Source organism: Agelaius phoeniceus, chromosome 2 (genome assembly GCF_051311805.1).
Source record: "Agelaius phoeniceus isolate bAgePho1 chromosome 2, bAgePho1.hap1, whole genome shotgun sequence".
NCBI classification, from domain to species: domain Eukaryota; kingdom Metazoa; phylum Chordata; class Aves; order Passeriformes; family Icteridae; genus Agelaius; species Agelaius phoeniceus.
Window position 1 is genome coordinate 95370480 of NC_135266.1, and position 18186 is coordinate 95388665.

At 48.7% G+C, this 18186-nt stretch overlaps 1 protein-coding gene across 2 annotated transcripts; it reads left to right on the forward strand.

The window, feature by feature from the left end:
* The first annotated feature begins 1942 nt into the window (after window positions 1-1942).
* Window positions 1943-16387, forward strand: DRD3 (dopamine receptor D3). Of its 2 annotated transcripts, none has more exons than XM_077174296.1 (7): window positions 1943-2104; window positions 4583-4874; window positions 9863-9975; window positions 11169-11311; window positions 12393-12589; window positions 13471-13816; window positions 14649-16387. In XM_077174296.1, exons 2-7 carry the CDS (start codon window positions 4593-4595, stop codon window positions 14843-14845), a joined length of 1278 nt encoding a protein of 425 aa, XP_077030411.1. In that variant the 5' UTR covers window positions 1943-2104; window positions 4583-4592; the 3' UTR covers window positions 14846-16387. The 2 variants fall into 2 exon arrangements, with proteins under 2 accessions (XP_077030411.1, XP_054511118.1); XM_054655143.2 differs by lacking the exon at window positions 1943-2104 and adding an exon at window positions 2196-2325.
* Window positions 16388-18186: the final 1799 nt, after the last annotated feature.

Below are 18186 nucleotides of genomic sequence, written 5' to 3' on the forward strand. Positions count from 1 at the left end.
AGGTTGCCCAGGAAAGCTGTGAATGACCCATCCCTGGAAGTGTTCAAGATTGTTGATCTTGAAGATTGAGTGTTAAGGTCTCTCCAACCCAAACCAGTCTATGATTTTGTGAGTCTATGATTTTTTTTTCTTCCTGGAGTCAGAGTAATATTAAGAAATTAGATAAAAATAATTAAAAGCAAGAAACAAGTTTCACAAGGGAGACACCACTAGGGGATCCAGTGACACACAAGGCAAGGCAAAGGGAAAGTTTCAGCACTGGAAGATAAAAATGTGAGGCAAAACAATGGTGATCTTGTGGTTATAGCAGTGCGTTCCCCCTGCTGCATCTCCCTTACCTTCTAGGAGGGCCAGGCAGTGTCTCTTTATCAATCTGTGGTTAGCTGCTACATCAAACAGCTGGCAGCAGTAACTGCAGTAACCATCACCCTAGAGCCAGTGTGAGCACTTCGCCAGCCACACTCCTTTGGGAATTGCCCACAAACAAACTGCATTTAAAAACTGCTAAAATGAAGTTAAAATGCCTCCATCTCTCTGCCAGCCCCCCTGTGAGGAGTGATGCTCACTGGGCATCTGCACCCAGCCTGTGACTCGCAGAGCCCTCGCCAGTCAGGATGAGCATCACGGTGTGTGCTTTCCTCTCCAGCTTTAACCACACAAGTGTGGCTGTGTTGGACTCTTTGCAAGATCACAGCCAAAAAGCCTCTGCTGGACATGGGTAGGAGGACTTCCCCCCTTCCTGGACTGCCCCAGACACCGCCAGCGAGTGCATTTCCCCAAAAGAGAGCAGTATGGTTCAGCTGGCAGCAGAAGTTCGACTGTACAAATGTAATGTAAGCACGGTAAATGTAGTCCATGTCACACTGTTTGGGGGCTCCCAAGGGAATGAAGGGGCTGGAGAGCCCTTCACGGGTCATTTGGTCTCACAGCCTTGCAGCTATATCCTCCAGCAGGACACATGTGCCCTAGGGACTGGGCAGTGACTCATCACACACCTCCAGTGCCATCCACAGCCATAGGGCAGTCACAGCCTTGGGTAAAGGCAGTGGTGCTGATTAGTCCCATCAAAGCCTGTAGGGGCACTTTCACCATCACCAGCCAGGCAAAAGATGGTACTTTCACCCCTCACACCTGATGGGTATGAGGGCTTTCTACAGCACCTCTCCCTCGTACCACTCACCCACAAAGAGCTTAGCCTGCAAAGCTGCAGGCAGGAGAGATGGTCCAGGAAGGCCAAGTCCCAACACATCATTTTGAAGTAAATTCTTTAAAATAGGTTGATAAGCTCTGCTCTCCACAGGATCTCCTCTTTTCCTTGCCCACATACAAGCCAGCCTGTGGCCACTCTGACTTGTGGGTGCATAAAGAGGAAGGGCACTTTGCCTCCTCCTGCTAGGGCCACAGGTCCTACGTGCAGCGAAGGGGAACCTCAGCCCGGCTGCTGAGCTTCCTGTACCCTCCTGACAACTCCCTGCAAGCCCCATTTGCTGTGCCAGAGTGGGTGGTGGGCACAACCCAACCTCAAGAGAGAAGATCCACTGGCATCACTTGTACCCCAGTGACCACAGTCTGAGGAGAACTATGCCTCAGAGGACTCGATCTCAGACCTCAAGGGAAGCCACATCGCAGAGATGTGGCAGGGTTTGTAGCTGTGCCCTAGCCATTCGTGCTGTGCCTACTGGCAGTGGTCCCTGGAGAAGGATGCTTCCCAATTTTAGTCTCCTTTCCAACTTCCTCCTCGCTTATCCGCACTCCTTCATCTCAGATTTAGGGTAGTTTATTTAAAGATATATCTTTTTTAAACCTCCCCCTTCTTAAAATCATCTCTGCTTTGATAATTTTTTTCAACTGTTTGGTTTTTTATTTTTGCTTTTTTTTTTTTTTTTTTAAGTGACAACTTTCTGTGTGCTGGGCAAGCAGCCCCGGCCGAGGCATCTCCCCGCGCTCGGCCGCAGCACCGGCGCCCCGGGCCCCCAGCTCCCCGCTTCGCCTCCAGGCAGGAGCAGCTCCATCCCTCAGCCAAGCACGCCCTTAGCTGCGGACCCCGGCGCCGGACGCCTTCCGCGACCCCTTGGGCAGAAGGGCAACCTCTCGGGCACCTGAGGTGGGCACGGCGAGCGCGGCCCCGGCCCCGCTGCCCCGGCCGGGCACCGCGGGTCCCGGGGCAGGGGGCGGGCGGGAGGAGGTGGCCAGCCCGGTCCCGCCCCGCGGCTCCGCGCCGGGAAGGCGGCGGGAGGCAGCGGGTCGGGCCGGGAGTCAGCGGGACCGGAGACCTGGACCGGGACCGAGCTCTGCTCGGTGGCGGCACGGCCCGACGGGCCGGGGGTAAGTCCTGGCTGCTGCCTCCCGCTCCCCTCCCGCCCGGCGCCGGCAGTTCCTTTTCCCGCAGCTCCCCGCCTCCCTCCCTGTCCGGTTTTCCCCAGCCCCCGGCCCCCGAGGCATTGCCGGGGCACACGGCAGCCGGGCCCGGGGCACCACGGGGAGGGGCGCAGCTCCCGCTGCCCCTCGGGTGCGGGAGCAGCGGAACAGCGGGAGCAGAGCAGCACCCGCGGCTGGAGACGAACCCAAAGCCACCGCCACACCTGGACCCCCCGCTCGGACCTCGAGCCCTTTCCCGCACCCGGATCTGCCGTGCGGGCCGGGACAGGCACCCGGACCCCTCTGAAGCGGAGATACACGGGAGGAGCGTCCCTTTCCCCCCCTTTCCCCCCCTTTCCCCTCCCTCTGCTCTTCCCCACGGCTGAGACCCTTGTCCTCATGGCAGGTTGTCACCCCCTTACCCGGGGTGGTGGGTGTCCTGCCACCGCTCTGTGAGGGTATCCAGGTACACTGGTACGTGCCTGGATTGGCAGCACCCTGGCCAGGTGCCAGGTGTGGAGTGAGCAGGACTGGGGGGGGGGGGGGGGGGGGATTGACATAGTCCAGGGATGAGGGACCTGGCAGGGCTGGGAGGGATCTCAGTAGGGAAGACTGACTTTGGAGTGAGAGTCAAAAATAGTGCTTGTGAATATAAGAAACAGAAGACAAGACAGGAAACCCACAGCCAAACTGTGTGTTGGGATGCCTTACGCCTTCTGGTTATGTATATTATTGGTGATGTTTTGTTTATTCCCTGTTCTGGCCATGCTTATCACCTAGGCAGCTGCTTTTTCCTGCACTACAATACCAGCCTTTCCTGGCTCCAGACAATACAGAATTCCCAGAGTGGGAACTGTGTCTGTGCAAGGGACACAGTAAAATGAATCCTGTCTTTGGGTGGCTGCAGCTCAACTGTTTTATGAACAGTCCTGGACCCAGCAGCAGCACTCATGCTACAAGAGATCTTCGTGATCCAGTGGAAAGCTTAACTTCTTTGTCAGGGTCAGGCAGAAGAAAGATAGAGACAAGCACAAGCCATAAGAGATTGTTTCACCCCTGTTCTGAGGGATCTGTGTTTACAAGACATGGGGAAGGTCAGTGTCCATCTCATTCAACCCTTGTCCTCTCCCAGCTACAAATCATCAGGGGAAAGTAGCAACACTTTTAAGGATGAGTTTATGCCAAGGGGTTGGAGCAATTTATACCCATTGCACAGCTGTGCATCACAGATGCTGCTATTCAAGGGGTGAGGTGAAACAGAGTAATATTTACACCACTGCTATTGCAATGTTTTGTCCTTGCTTTTCATACCTGTCATACTGATGATGAGTTCAGCAACAGGAGCAGTAGCAAAGGAAAAAAAAGATACAAGCCATTAAATGTCATGGAACAACCTCGGTACAGCAGCTTTCATATTTCTGGAAAAAAGATCTTCCTCTTAAATCAAGGAAGGGTAGGTTACTGAGAACAGACTTAAATCTATTGTAAGAAAAAGAAATGCAGAGCACCCTGCAAGCATCCTCCCATTATTTCATCCCAAACATCAAGCTGGTTTGTTTTTCAGCACAGGAAGCATATCTTCTGGCCAGGCATGGAAAACACAGAGCACCGTATGGATGGAATGGAAACAGCACCAGCAGTCAACCTTTACAAAGCAGGCAGGGGTTGGGACATGCTACAGGAAAAGAGGAATTCTGGAGGTGGAGCTTGCTGCCAGTTTGCCAAGCACTTGAGTGTGTGAACTTATTGAAGGCATTTTTTGATGAGAGAAAGAAGAGGATGCTTCCCAGAAGAAAATATATAAGTTCCAAATTTTGGCCAAGCCCTAGTATGTTTGGGTAGCTGTGACGGGTCTTGCTCATCATTTCAAATTGTTGTCTTTCAGGCTGCACTCTTGCTCAGCTGACTTACACTGTGGTGTTTCTCAAAACCATTGCCCACTTTCCATACAGCTGCATTGGTTGGTAAGATCCATCTTTCACATGCACACAGGAGGTGAAATCTTGCATTCTTCTCTTGGCTTAGATTCAGTGAAGAACAGAACAGGCCAAGGAAGTCTTTAAGCAAAGCTCTGCCTGTATATGAGCAGAAAAAATACCTTTCTGATTGGCTTGGAGAAGAATTCATACAGAAAGTATAAAAATCGTACCAGTACCCACAGGGAGTTCTGTTTTCCACAGTCATTGCAGAGCTCTGATTTTCAATCCTTTCTTTCTCTTTGCAGTGGCTGCCCCATGGCCCTCTTCACCAGAGCCGGCAGCCATCCTAATGCAACAGACCCCATTCCCTGTGAGGCAAACAGCACCACAGAGCCTGAGCTGCCCCATTCACACGCCTACTATGCCCTCTGCTACTGCATCTTGATTCTGGCCATCATCTTTGGGAACGTGCTGGTCTGCCTGGCTGTGCTGAGGGAACGCACCTTGCAAACCACAACCAACTACCTTGTGGTGAGCCTGGCAGTGGCAGATTTGCTGGTGGCTACTTTGGTGATGCCATGGATGGTGTACTTGGAGGTAAGTACCTCTCAGGAATGATCAGCAGAATTTAACCACACCACTGCATGCATGGTCATGTTCCTAATGAAGGCTGTAGCAGCATTTAGACTGATCTGTGGGGAGCAGCCCTGGAGCTGTCCTGCAGGCTGTGTACTGCTTGGGTGTGCTGCTTGGAGTTATTAAAAAAAAGGTATAAGAGTGTGTGTGTGTGTGTGTGTGTGTGTGTGTGTGTGTGTGTGTGTGTGTGAAGCCATCCCAGAAAGATAGAGTTAGACTCTTCAGTTTGATTGCAACTAAAAAATATTATTAAAAGTCAAGTTTTATGTGAGACTGGAATAGTCTATCAGCTCAAGTGCATTCCAATCCTTAATGAAATCACATTATGCTTTGCTTTAGAAAATACTTGGCATTCACTCTTGCTCTGGACAGGGTGGGACTGAGGCACATCTGTGGAGCAGCCTCTGCCCCATACAAAGCCTTGGCCATGATTTGGGAGCACAACAGTAGGTCCATTTCCTAGTTGTGTTTGTAGACCTATTCAAGACTAATTTCCGTCTGAGGAGCTTGGATAATCAAAGCAGCTGATGCAAGAGTCATCCAGACAACAAAGAAAAGAACTCATACGCATCTCAAACCAAACTACCAATCCTAGCATTGCACAGGACTTCCTATAAAACTGGGCTGTAGGACTCCAGAAAGACTAAGATTTAAAAAACAGTCCAAAAAGCCCCTAAGTTTTTCAATATTTGCTGCTGTTTATGGATCAGCAATGCCATCAATGAAGCAGAAATGGCATCATGCTTCAATACACCATGAGCCTGGAAATTGCCAAAAAATCATTCAGTCCCTAAAACTGTGTAGAATACCTATTCATCTACTGAAGGTTTGCCAAACCAGACTTCAGAACTGGCCCTTATTTATGGAAAAGTTTAAGGTGGATAAATGCCTCAGATTTAAATGCTGCTTGTGAAGTTTGTGCTTTACACTCCATTTTTAGAGTCATCAGTGTCCATGAAATGTGTTATTTTATCAATCATGCAAACCAGAACTGTCTCTTTCTGAGAAATCTTTTGGGAAGGCTGTGACAGAGCAGCAACAGGAACATTTTATAGCCTCAAAATCCTCATCTCAAGGAGGTTTCTGGCTCAGAAGTGCTGTTTAACAGTGTCTAGCAATCTTCTGGGGGCCAACATGTAGGTCTGGCACACCAGTATTGCTGCCCTCTTCTTTACTGATCCCTGATGCCGTGGCTGCTGAAGCTCACCAAGGGTTCCAGCACAGTGGCATCAGGGTATCCTCTCCACTGGAGTCTGAGGGCATTAAACACCATCATGCCACGTAGTCATTGCATAGATGGAGGAGGACATGCAGCAGCATGGCTGGGAGCACCCTCCTCAGGCTTCTCACAACATCCAATTCTACCTCCAAAGGGGAAGAAAGCTTCAGGAGAAGGTTGTCACTGAGGTCTAGTCTGCTGAGACTGTGTGGGAGTCACACTGTCCCTCATCTTGTCTCTCACACAGGAGCAGTGAGACCTAAGCTGCTCTGTGAGCTCCAGGAGCTCTGCTGGACTGGTGTCAGAGGGAGGACAGAGCTGAGTTACTGCAGCTCAGCAGTGCTGACCACATGAGTGCTCTCTGTACTGCCACTGTGCAAACCCATGAGCAGCCATCTCACAGCTGCAGGAGCCAGCAGCAGCCCCAGGCATCAGCTCTCAAGAACAAAACCCTTCAGGGAGCCTGCTTAGATGCACCACTACTTTCATGCCTGCCATCTCCTGATGCAACTTGGCTTCCTACTTTCCCATCCATGTGCTCCTCAATGCAGCATCACCATTCGTATCTGAATTGTGGAGATTCTGTTGTTTATTTTAAGAATTCAGGAGACTGGTGGATAAGCATAAGTTTAAAAAAATAATCATTGGGCATTCATTAACTGGAAAGCTTCTTATAGAGTTTGGAAGTTAAAATAATAACACCACAATTTTGTAGATAAAGCAGACTGGTCATCAAGGAAGATTAGGTGAAAACCTGACCTTAATAGTCTATAGGGATCTTGAGCACTGTGTTTGATAGAGCCAGATTTCACCCTGGACACTTCTGCTGCATAATCACTGAGTGGTAATGAGAGATTGTATCAGCTCATCTCTCTGTAGTTTGCTCTCATCAGCTGTAAGAGATTAATATTTGACCATCCACCTCACCAGGTGATATGAGGATTCATTCAGTTAATACCTGGGATACCCTTTGAGATTCCTGGACAAAAAGCACCAGAGGGATAAAGAAGAAGTACCCTGCCAGCACATGAAAACCAGGAATGCAGACTAGCAGGTTCTAGCTGTTGTAGCAAAAATGATTAGAAGAGAGCAATAAAAGGAAGATCAGAAATAGAATTTTTAAAATGTTGAACAAGGCATATAATAAAAAGGCTTTTCTTCACTGGTAAATTCTGGAATAAATTCCGGGTTCATATACCCCACAGGTAAATATTAACTATTTCACCAACTCCAGCAGAGCTACTCCCCATTTCAGAAGTGGCAGGTGGAAGTGAGAATAGGTTTTAAGCCCAAACATTTTGATCTGTCAAGCATCCTCTTACACAAGCTGCAGTCTAGTATGCAGGTGGTGTGATGTGATAGCATCATCCTGAGAGGCCTCACTTCTGAGCCATCCCCACCAGCACCTTCTTCAGTTTTAATGGTTCACATTCTTGACCTCAGCATTTTAACATGCTCAGGGCCTTGGAAACTCCCTCAGTTAAGTGCTTGTTCATCTGCTGGGTTAGCAGCAGCTGGCTTTCATGTGAACACCTGCCACTGGCTTGGTGAAATTTTCTTCAGACTCCACAGCTCATAAAGAAACTGCATTACTTTTTACCTCAAACTGCAGAAATATCCCTTACTGGGTCCCACTGCAAAGGCTTCCAGCAATTTTTTAATATATTTTGAGGTGGTCAAGCAGATCTCAAAATCTGAAACTAAAGTAAAACCAGTGTAGTGTTTCTTAGGAAGCTGAACCTACCTGTTAAGGTCCCTAATCTCAGATGGACAGCCTTCAGACTGCATGTCTTGTAGCTCATCTGTGTAGAAAAGCTCAATAGTTTTGGTTTGACTTTTTCCCCTTTACTTACTTTTTTATAAGAAAACAAAGGAGCACCTCCATTATCAAGAGAACTGGAGAAGAAAGCACAGTTCCCTTCTGCATTCTGCAAGCCAATTCCCATTTCCCTGCCCTGTATTCATTCAGGATCAGAGGGTCTAATAGAAGACTGACTCATTCAATACCTGATTTCTGAAATGTAGCAGCTGGGTCCAGCAGAGAACACCCAAAAGACACAGCTCACCGCAGCAAGTTTCTGTGCCCATGTGTGGGAATGCTGCCACTATCAAATCATTTACATTTCTCGGGATTATTTCTTAAACAATTCTCACAGACTGAATTTTTGTACAAGTGCTTTTCTCTGCAGGGGGCTGCATCCTTCCCAGGCACCAACACTTGCAGTGCTGACCCACTGCCTGAGAAGCCAAACTTACTTGTGGCACCTTCTCCAGTATGGTCTGGGATACTTATTTTTTGAATGGGTTTTGAAGAGCTCCTAGGATGGATCCTACACAGACTTACCAAGCAACTTGCTCCACTGTACCACTGTACCAGTCAGAAAAGTAACCTTCATAACCAGTTTGCACCTTTCTTCCAGCTCATTCCTGTTGCCTCTTGTCCTCCCACCGCACTATTGCTGTCACTGCTGTGAAAAACCCAGCTCCATCTTCTTCAACCTTTTCAATAGCCTCCCACTAGGCACCAGAGGGCTGTTAGTCTCCCACCCCTCAAAGCCATCTCTTTTCCAGACTGAAAAAGTCCTGCTCCCTTAGCTGATCCTCACAGCTGCCCCGGCCCCTGTGGATTGTTTTGGTGGCTCTCCACTGGACTCACTCCTGTTAATCAATGTTTTTCTTCTACTCATGCCTCAAAACCAGGTGCAATATTCCAGATGTTGTCTAAATGTGAGGAGAGACCAGAAACTAGTGTCAGTTTCTGATTGCTTCCCAGGACGCAGATGAAACAGCAGGATCTACAGGGCTGAAGGCTAAAATCCAGGCTCTCTCCCAAGCATGGACTTTCCCACTTTTTTCTCTCCTACTCCCCCATTCGGCACAGGACTGGGTTTGTTTGCAGCTGAACAAGGAGGCAGCCTGCCCTCCATCTCCTACAAGGAGTGGGCACTGAGGCAGACCACCTCCCTCAGAATCAGGCTGTCATCCCAATCCCAAGGACAACAGGGCCACACAGTGCTTGGAACATGCTTGTCAATCAAAAAGGCTGTTGTCAAGAACTCAGTGCCTGCTCCAAAACCCACTTCTCTCCATTGCTAAGACTGAGCTTAGGCTGCGGCTGAGCTTTCACAACCACACACTTCAGATTAAAAATTCAAAACAACCAGAACAGCTTGGTAGCAACTCAAACCCCTTTATCTGAGTAGCTTGTGAGTTCTCACTCAGATCTAATAATCAAAATCTGTAACTGAGATAAGAATTCAAATAAGGTTTTTGAGAAGCCTCAGTCTCAGATCTCAGTTTCATACATAAATGCAAAAAATTTGCAGCACTTTTCCAGCTCGCTGCCTGCAAGAGCACTCTGGCAGCTAAGCTGAGAAAGACTTTCAGCCCTTAGATTTTCTCAGATAATCATTAATCAAAGGATAAATACAGTGATAGCAAATTTAAATCAGTTTTTCATGCTAGGCCTTGAGAGAAGGGATAGCTGCTGTTTCTTCTACCTGCCTCCCTCTGTAAGAGCACACAAAGGATTGAAATTAAAGTGAGGCTCCTTCTCCACGACCTACTGCTGTGTTATCTTGCACACAACACTGGTGCCTCAGTTTACCTCTGCCCATCACTGTGGAGCTCCTCCAAGCTGCTGAGATACTTGGAGGAGAGCAGCTTCTCACACATAATTTGTCAGGACCTGGTGCAGAGCAAGGCTGACAGTTTTGTGTCACTGGTGCAGGTGACCGGAGGGGTCTGGACGTTCAGCCGTATCTGTTGCGATATCTTCGTCACCATGGATGTAATGATGTGCACAGCCAGCATTCTGAACCTCTGTGCCATCAGCATTGACAGGTAAGACACAGCAGCATCCAGGGGGACAGCCTGGATATGGGGGTCAGCCCTGTGCCCCAGTGGGGCAGGGACAAAGAAGTGGGGTGAGCACAGACAGCATGAGTGTCCTCAGGACAACAAACCCCTGAAGGTCTGTCCCTGCCACTACTGCTGTTGATGTGGCTCTGCAAGAAGAGGCCTGCACTGGAGGGCAAGGAGACACAAGCAATAAAACATCCCCAGCAGATAGTCAACCATATCCTCAGGCTTCTTAAAGGCATGAGCCACAATTGGTCATCCAGCTCCCAGTGAGTGTCAAATAGGGTTTCTCCTTCTGGAGATCTCACTCATGAAGCTTTAATAAACAAAATCCTGCCATATTCACAGACAGATGAAGATTATTGCTGTGTAATCTTGAGCTTTGCTCTGGTTTTCTGCATTTTAAAACTGAGCCTATTTTAAGCAATGCTGAGGGCTGGGAGCCAAAACCTTGTCACATGTGATCCTACTGGGACCTAGGAATGAGAGAAGGGAAAAATACTGCATGCTGTACCTTTATAATCTGTAGTTCAAGGATAATAATGCAAGGCAGCTCTCAGTGCTGCTTTGGTCTGGTGTTCCTCCATCGGAATCTGTATCCCCATTTCAGTTTGGCTGTCTGCAAGACACAGCCCCCAGGCTCTCCTAAAGATGAGACTCCTGTACCTTCCAAATCCTTGCCCTGCTGGGGCAGCATCTCCTGGAGCAGCCCAGCAACTGAAGGTCCTTGACAACCTGCCCCCAGGCAACCCTCCGCCTGTCAGGCTAACACCAGACCAGGCAGCTGAGACAGAGTTTACTAGTTTGTGGTTACTCCAGAGTGCTCTTTCACAGCATATAACTCTAGGGCCTTGAGGGTTAGGGATTTCCTGGGGTGTCTTGATCCATCTGGTAGCCCAAACCTTGTAGCTTTGCATGCTGTGAGTTCTGCTGAGCGTTTCTCTGCACTGCTGCCAACTAACTCTGATTTCCTCTGTTCCTCCCCCCAATGCCCCACTTACCATTTCTACAAATTGCTGATCCCATCATCTGATTTTCTCTACTTTCCTCTTCTATTTCTTCACCACATTCACCATCATGTTCCCTGTGCTGCTTTCACTTCTCCCTTTAAAAACCTGTTCCTTTCCCTCCCTCCTTCCTCCATCTCCTCTTCCCGGAGCTGGTTTGGTCTGCAGATACACCGCAGTGGTGAAACCAGTTCAGTACCAGTACAGCACTGGGCAGAGCTCCTGCAGGAGAGTCTCTCTCATGATTGTGATAGTTTGGATGCTGGCATTTGCAGTGTCATGCCCTCTCCTCTTTGGCTTCAATACTACAGGTAGGTGATATCCTGAACAACAGCACGCAGGAGGTGTTGGCAGTGGAGCTGCCCTGTGTATGGCCAGGTCACTTAACATGGGTCTGCAGATTTGCCAAGTTACAGGAAATTTTAAGGAACTGAAAACCACACTATGAAGGGAGAGAACAATCCGCATGTACTCAAGTCTATAAACTTGCCATTTGTTCATGTAGACAGTGACTGTCACTCTAAAGGGCAAACCTGCCTGCTCTACTGCCAAATCAATGCCCATCAAGGTGTCCAGGTCTTCAGATTCCCATCAAACAATCACTTTGAACACACAGAGCAAAACGTGCAGCACATACAGTGTGCACACACACACACACTTAATGGCATCTTGCCGATATCCACAGGTTCAGAAGCACAGTTTTGACTCTGAAACTGTGCTTCTGAACCTGTGGATATCTTAGAAATGTGTACAGAACACATTTCTAAACAGCAAGGATTGCATATTAGCACTGCTTGTTAGAGACCTCCTTCCTATCCAGCTGGCTGCCTGCTTCCTTAACTAGTCCTTTGAGGAGGGCAAACAACTTAGCCTCCACCTTGGAAGCAGGTTGGTCTTTTTCCTTTCCCTTAGCTAGGGCAGCACAGTCTCCCTGGAGGCAGAGGAGCAGGGGAGCCTTCCTTCCCACTGAGTCACAGGCAGAAGCTTCTGCCCCCATCCATCCTCTCTGCAGTGCTTGAGGCAGGAAAGGGATGGGAGTGGGAAATTCTGCTGCCCCCCTCTGCCTGCTTCAGACAGATAGGAGTGAATGCACACTGCATCTAGACAGCTCAGAAGCTGTCAAAGGAATAGGAGAAAGGGTGGGAATAGACATGAGAGAACAGCTGTTGGACAGAAAAGCAGACAAATGCATGCTTGCTAATGTTTGTTGGCCCTGTGTTGGGTTCATTTTAAGCATCACTTAGGTAATTGGGTAAGCCAGAGCATACTCTGCACTCCTTAGACTGCCTTTGCCCCAGCCACCTTCTGTCTCGCTTTGCCAACACACCAGAGCCTCCTCGTACTAAACTGAAATCAGCTCAGACACTCCTCTCTCTCTCTTCTCCTCCCCAGGGGATCCCAGTGTCTGTTCCATATCCAACCCTAGTTTCGTCATCTACTCCTCTTTGGTGTCCTTCTACCTCCCCTTCATGGTGACCCTGCTGCTCTATGTCCGGATTTACCTCGTGCTCAGACAGAGGCAAAAGAAGCGAACCCTCACCCGGCAGGGCAGCCAGAGCGCCAGCACCAAACCGTGTTATGCACACCAAGTAAGAGCCACATGAACCCACTAGGAGCTGTCAAAAAGGAGAGGAATGCATCATCTCTTCTCCTCAAAGGGTTAAAACACAGAACAGAAAGCATAAGGAGGAACATGACATGTTTTCATCCCATCCCTTGCTCATACACCATGATATTTGAGGCACAGACGCCCCAGTTAAATCCTTTTCAGACCCTTAAAAAGAGGATATCCCCTGTGTATCTCTGCCCTCTAGAAGTGGCTAGTAGAAAAGAGCACAGCCTACTTCAGTATTTCTTCAGAGCAGGGTTTTCTCAGCCATGCATAAGTCTTCATTTTTTGCATAATTTCTTCATTTATTGATTTTAATGTCTTCATTTATTGATTTTTGCTCTATGAAGCTTCACTCTCAGGGCTTCACAGGCTTTAACATCTGTTATTAAAATAAAAAACCCTCTTCATCTGACAGACTTAAGAGGTCAAAATACTCATGGTGCATGCAACATTTGTTCCACTGACCTTTCTAGATGAAATATCTGCAACCATGGGAACCAACACAACAGTTTGAAAGGAATTACCTGATCATGCATATCCACTCCTTTACCCATTTTTGCACAGTAAAGCTACATTAAAAGGGTGGGGATGCTAAGGGGAGCAGGGCCAATACAAAAATACAGATGGAAGGTTAGCAGAGCAGGTATTCCTGCTCTTACTGTTCTCATGCTTCTCCTTGGTGGGATGGAGGCAAACTGTTGCCAGCTGCTGGTTAACCCCCAGGTCAGTGCAGAGGACATGGTGCAATATAAGAGGCAAGTGAGGCTAAGGATAACTCCTACAACTTCCCTCATCATCCTCTGGCCCAATGAGCAGTTTGGATGGTTTCCAGATCCTGTGTGACATCATCTTTTGCAGGAACACATGGAGAGGAAAGCTTTGCCAAACAGATGCCAAGGCACCTTTTCCCCCTGTCTCTCGCTCAAATGCACAGGCCAGGAGATGTCTACAAAAAGGAGGTTGCTCACTGTCTTCAGCCTGCAGCGGTACCGAAGCTTCTGCCATGAGGCATCCCTCACCAAGGCACCAGGGACTACCCAAACCAGCAGGTGGGAAGAGAGGAGGAGGAGCATGAAGGCAGCAGTGGAGGTACGGAGGCTCAGCAATGGTGGTACACTCAGCAGCTTGAGGCTGTCCCAGCAGCAGCCCCGACTGATCCAGCTGCGGGAGAGGAAGGCTACGCAGATGCTGGCAATTGTCCTGGGTGAGTGAGAGCCATTCTGCCTGTGGGGTGCAAGGGGTGATGGTTTGGGACTTCCAGGAGCCTCCTAATACAGAACCTCCTAATACAATATTGAGATTTAATAAAAAAATGCAAGCTGGGCCTTGGCTTCAGCTGTTACTGCTTCACAAACTCAGGATAGACAGTAGTGGAACATTTAGGGATCTAGAATAATGCTCCCAAATGTTGAGAGCCATGTATGTTAGTGTTTTATTTACTATGTTTTGTTACCCTTGTGTTTAAAATCAGTGGCCAACAAGCCCTGCTAGAGGGAGCAACAGCCAATACCTTTGCTTTTCCTTTTCCTTTGTTTTACTATTGCAAGGCTGGAACAATCCTAAGTTTCCATACATGCAGAAGCTCTTAAATCTGATTACAGAAAGGGAAACTGAGGCAAGGAGCCACAGAGGAGCTTGTTCATACATCTGGGTAGAGAAGCTGGGACACTGCTGTCCCTGTCACCTGCTGTGGTCACCAGATGCACTGTTCCCCCCCATTAACTCAGTAGTAGCAGGAAAATAAAGCAGCCCTCATCCTAACTGATTAAAGCATCAGAGGCTTTCCCTCAAAGTTGTGGCCACTTGCTTTTGTCTGTCATCAGACCACTTCTGAAGCCCCATACATTCACAAACCTGGTCCCAAGGAGCCCAAACTTTTGCCAAATCTCTCTATGTCAGGAATAAACGTGGCCTTCAGTGTTTGTGAAATACAGAAATAGTGAGGGGCTGGAGGGAGAGGTCCCCCTTGCAGGCCCCTTTCCAAATAGTTGCTGGTGTAAACTCACGGATTGTTTTCTGCCTCTCTCTAAACCCAGGGGCATTCATAGTCTGCTGGCTGCCCTTCTTCTTGATTCACATCCTCAATGCCCACTGCCCATCCTGCCACGTGCCTCCAGGGCTCTACAGTGCCAGCACCTGGCTCGGGTATGTCAACAGTGCCCTCAACCCCATCATCTACACAACTTTCAACACTGACTTCCGCAAAGCCTTCCTCAAGATCCTCTGCTGCTGACTGTGGGGCCACACCGGGCTGCACGGGTCTGTAGCAGCCCCCTGGGGGGAGAAGAAGACAGGGACAAGCCAGTGAGTCCTTCAGTGCTGGACACAGCCCTGGGTGTGCAGCACATCAGCCAGCACAGTGCATCGCTGCTGGGCGCTGACAGGCTTGCGGGGCACACGCGACCCAAACGCAGATGGCATCCCTCATCTCTGCTGCCTACGTGCTGGAAGTGCATTTGCCCTCCCACAGCTGGAACCTCAGCCTGCAGAAGGCACCCAGCTCATGCACAGCAGTCCTAATAAGAGGACAGAATTTGAATTCTTTGATAAGGATCCTGATCTCTTCGGTCAGGAGCCAAGAGTGAAAATTGGACAACGAAACTTAGAAAAGGAGCACTGATGGAGAAATAACAACTTTCCTGTTGTTTCCATCAAAAGGTTTGCCTGTAAAACTGGGTCAGTCTAAGTGCTTTGAGAAAATCACCCTAGCTGCAAATGAAATCTTCCCTTGTGCTGCCAGCTTGTATTTTACTGCTCCTTGCAAGGTAGAGAGGCAGCTACTCTCCCTCACATGACAAGTGCAACACTACCCCAGGGTCCCCTCTCCTCCTGACCCAAGGACCAGTGATAGATTGGCCATTACTTAACTACCACACACCCCAATGATCTACAGGGGCCACCAAGAGAACCAGGCTCTTGATAGCTGCCATAGATTCAAACCTGTTTTTTCAGCTGGTTGCATGCACCTTGCCTCCAAACTTTTTCACAATCTCCTTGGAACCAATCTTCACCTGTGCTCCTCTCCTGACCAGGAGCACTGCTAGATTTGGGGTTTGTACCACCTGGCTGCTGCAGTAACTCCAGTTACAGCCCATACCTGGGGGAGAGCTCTTTCATAACATTCCTCCCAGTAAGAAGGGACATTTGCCTTGGGATCAGCTCCAGCACTCTCCCTGATGCCCCTTGCCAATACTCTTGTCATCACATATGGTATCTGTGTATCCCAGCATCCAGGAGCTGGCCAAATACAGCCTGGCCATGGTCTCTTTTCCTAGCAGTATTCTACAAAGCCATCTCCAGTAGTTCCTGGATGAAAAAAACAGAAAGTCCTGATGTACCGTAAGCTGGTCTTGTGTCAGGGCATTCTAATGCTCTTCCCCTCATATAGAAAAACCTGGCATGGGCCAGAGAGCCTCAGCTTGGTTCTCCCATTTTGCCCTCTTGCTGGATCAGAGGCTTCAGCTCTCACTGCCAGGATTTGGTTTAGTTGTGCTGTCAGCCATGCTCGTTTGATAGCTTTGGGCATAACTCTGTGTGCTGCTCCTGCCTGTGTCCATGCCACAGCTCCTCCATCTGGGAAGGGCTTCCTTTCCTTCCTAATATGAGGCCAAGGCCATTGTTCTCTGCCTCCAGAGCACATGCCAGAGCTCTAGCTGCTGCTTTGGTTTGTCTGGGTTTTGGGAGGAGGATCTTGTGAAGAGCATGTGTCATTTGCCTGGGCAGGTGCCCTCCATACTGCATTGTAACTGCCTTAACCCAATAAAACACAAGTGTAATTGGAAGTTTTGGTATCTTTGTGATTAATGTACCTCCTTCCATAAGCCTTTTGTCATCTGTAGCCCTCTTAACACTTTCCCTGTAAAAAATTATCATCCACCCAGACACCTGCAAGAAGTCTTTATTATTACTTGCATTTTCCTTGCAACTGGGAAAGAAATCAAAGGCTTCTGTAAGCACTTCCAGCAGATGAATTCTGGAAATACAGTCAGTTAGTTTCCCAGCTACACCAGGCAGACATGCAGTAGTGTTACTCTATCTGCTCAAAGATGCTGGATAGCACAGGAGGCACTCAGCACACAGGATGGAGGAGGTATGAATCAAGTGAACCAACCTGTGGACAGATTGCCACTCAAGTAATTCTCATTAAGATGCTTCATAAAAGAGATCACCAGTCCAGTTGCTTTATGTAACGATTGTCAGTAAGGAGGAAATTAAAAGATCTTTTAAAGGATGACTAGGTCCATTTCAAGACCTGGCCTAGCTTCTCTCAGGGGTCAGCTTGATCTTGAACTTGAACCAGTTCTTCAAGGAGTGATCCCCAAGATGATTCAGGGTAGAGGTAAGAACAGGAGGTGTCGCAGAAAACTAAGCAGCATTTTCGTGTCCACACAGCTATAAGGGATGGGGAAAAGTCTGTATCTAAACATATGGTCCTTTCTTTACTAAGATCTGAACTACCAGATCACAGAACTGACTAGGGACAAAAAAAAAAAAAAAAATACAGCACAAAACCCTCACACAATTACAAAAACTCAACTCAGAACCAAAACAATCTCTGTCTCCTCCCTCAAGTGCTGCTTGAGCACCATGCCCAGTTTTCCTCTGTCAATACGATCATAGGTGATCCTATAGAAAATGCCAAGGAACAGAAGCAATTACAGGCACAAGCAGTTGATGCCTCTCCACCCTCTCCAGCAAGCCAGAGAGATTGCTGAGGGCCCCCCCCAAGACACACCCCACTCATTATTTACAGCAGAGTGATCTGCATTCTCCTTTTCCAACTGCTCAATGTCTCCTACTAACCTTAATTTTCTACATTTTCCTCCATGGTGTTTTGTTTTCCCTGACTCCACAGCTGGCTGGGAGAGGTGAGCTGTGACGCTGTGTTCTATGGGGACTCATTACATGTTGATATTCACATTAGAAGAGCCTTGGGATAATGCAGAAGCCTCCTCTCCTGCAGAGAGGAGAAGGGAGCTCGGAGGCAGCCCCAGGTGCTGTGGCAGCAGGGCTGGGCAGACGTGCAGATGCAGCACTGCAGGGTGTGCTCACCTCCACCCCGCCCCAGCAGGCAGCTGCAATGGGGCACCTCAGGGCCCCTGTGCTGCAAGACATTCGTGAACGAGAGAGCAGCCAGGAAGCAGCTCCACCGTGGCTGAGGAGAGTTAAGACCCTTTGGAGATGAAGAAGAGCCGGCAACACTCACTGGGAAGATCAGCCCCACCCCCCCCCGCAAGGTACAAGGCAGCCATCCAAGTGCTGCCTGTCTAGACACGTTTATAGCACGCCTGAGAAATGGACTGAAAAACACCATTTATCCCTGCATCCACCATCTCCCAGCTCACAGAGCCATGAGCTGTGGCTCAGCTGCAGGAACGCAGATCAATGAGCCACTGAGCCCACATATCCCACAGTTTGCTATTCCACTGTACCTGGAGCTCCCCATTTGTGACAGATGTGCCACATGTTGCATGTGTTAAGCTTCAGGTCTAGGACCAAAAATGCAGGTTACCCAAGTCACTAAAATCCTAAATGGTATCAGACACTGAACTGGAGCCATCCAGAGTTAAAACT

What these genes read in the sequence shown, in the direction of transcription:
- DRD3 (XM_077174296.1), top strand. Translation starts at nt 4,593, where the DNA reads ATGGCCCTCTTCACCAGAGCCGGCAGCCATCCTAATGCAACAGACCCC. An exon ending in TGTGCCATCAGCATTGACAG is followed by an intron (nt 9,976 to 11,168) that starts GTAAGACACAGC and finishes TTTGGTCTGCAG; the next exon opens with ATACACCGCAGTGGTGAAAC. An exon ending in CTTTGGCTTCAATACTACAG is followed by an intron (nt 11,312 to 12,392) that starts GTAGGTGATATC and finishes TCTCCTCCCCAG; the next exon opens with GGGATCCCAGTGTCTGTTCC.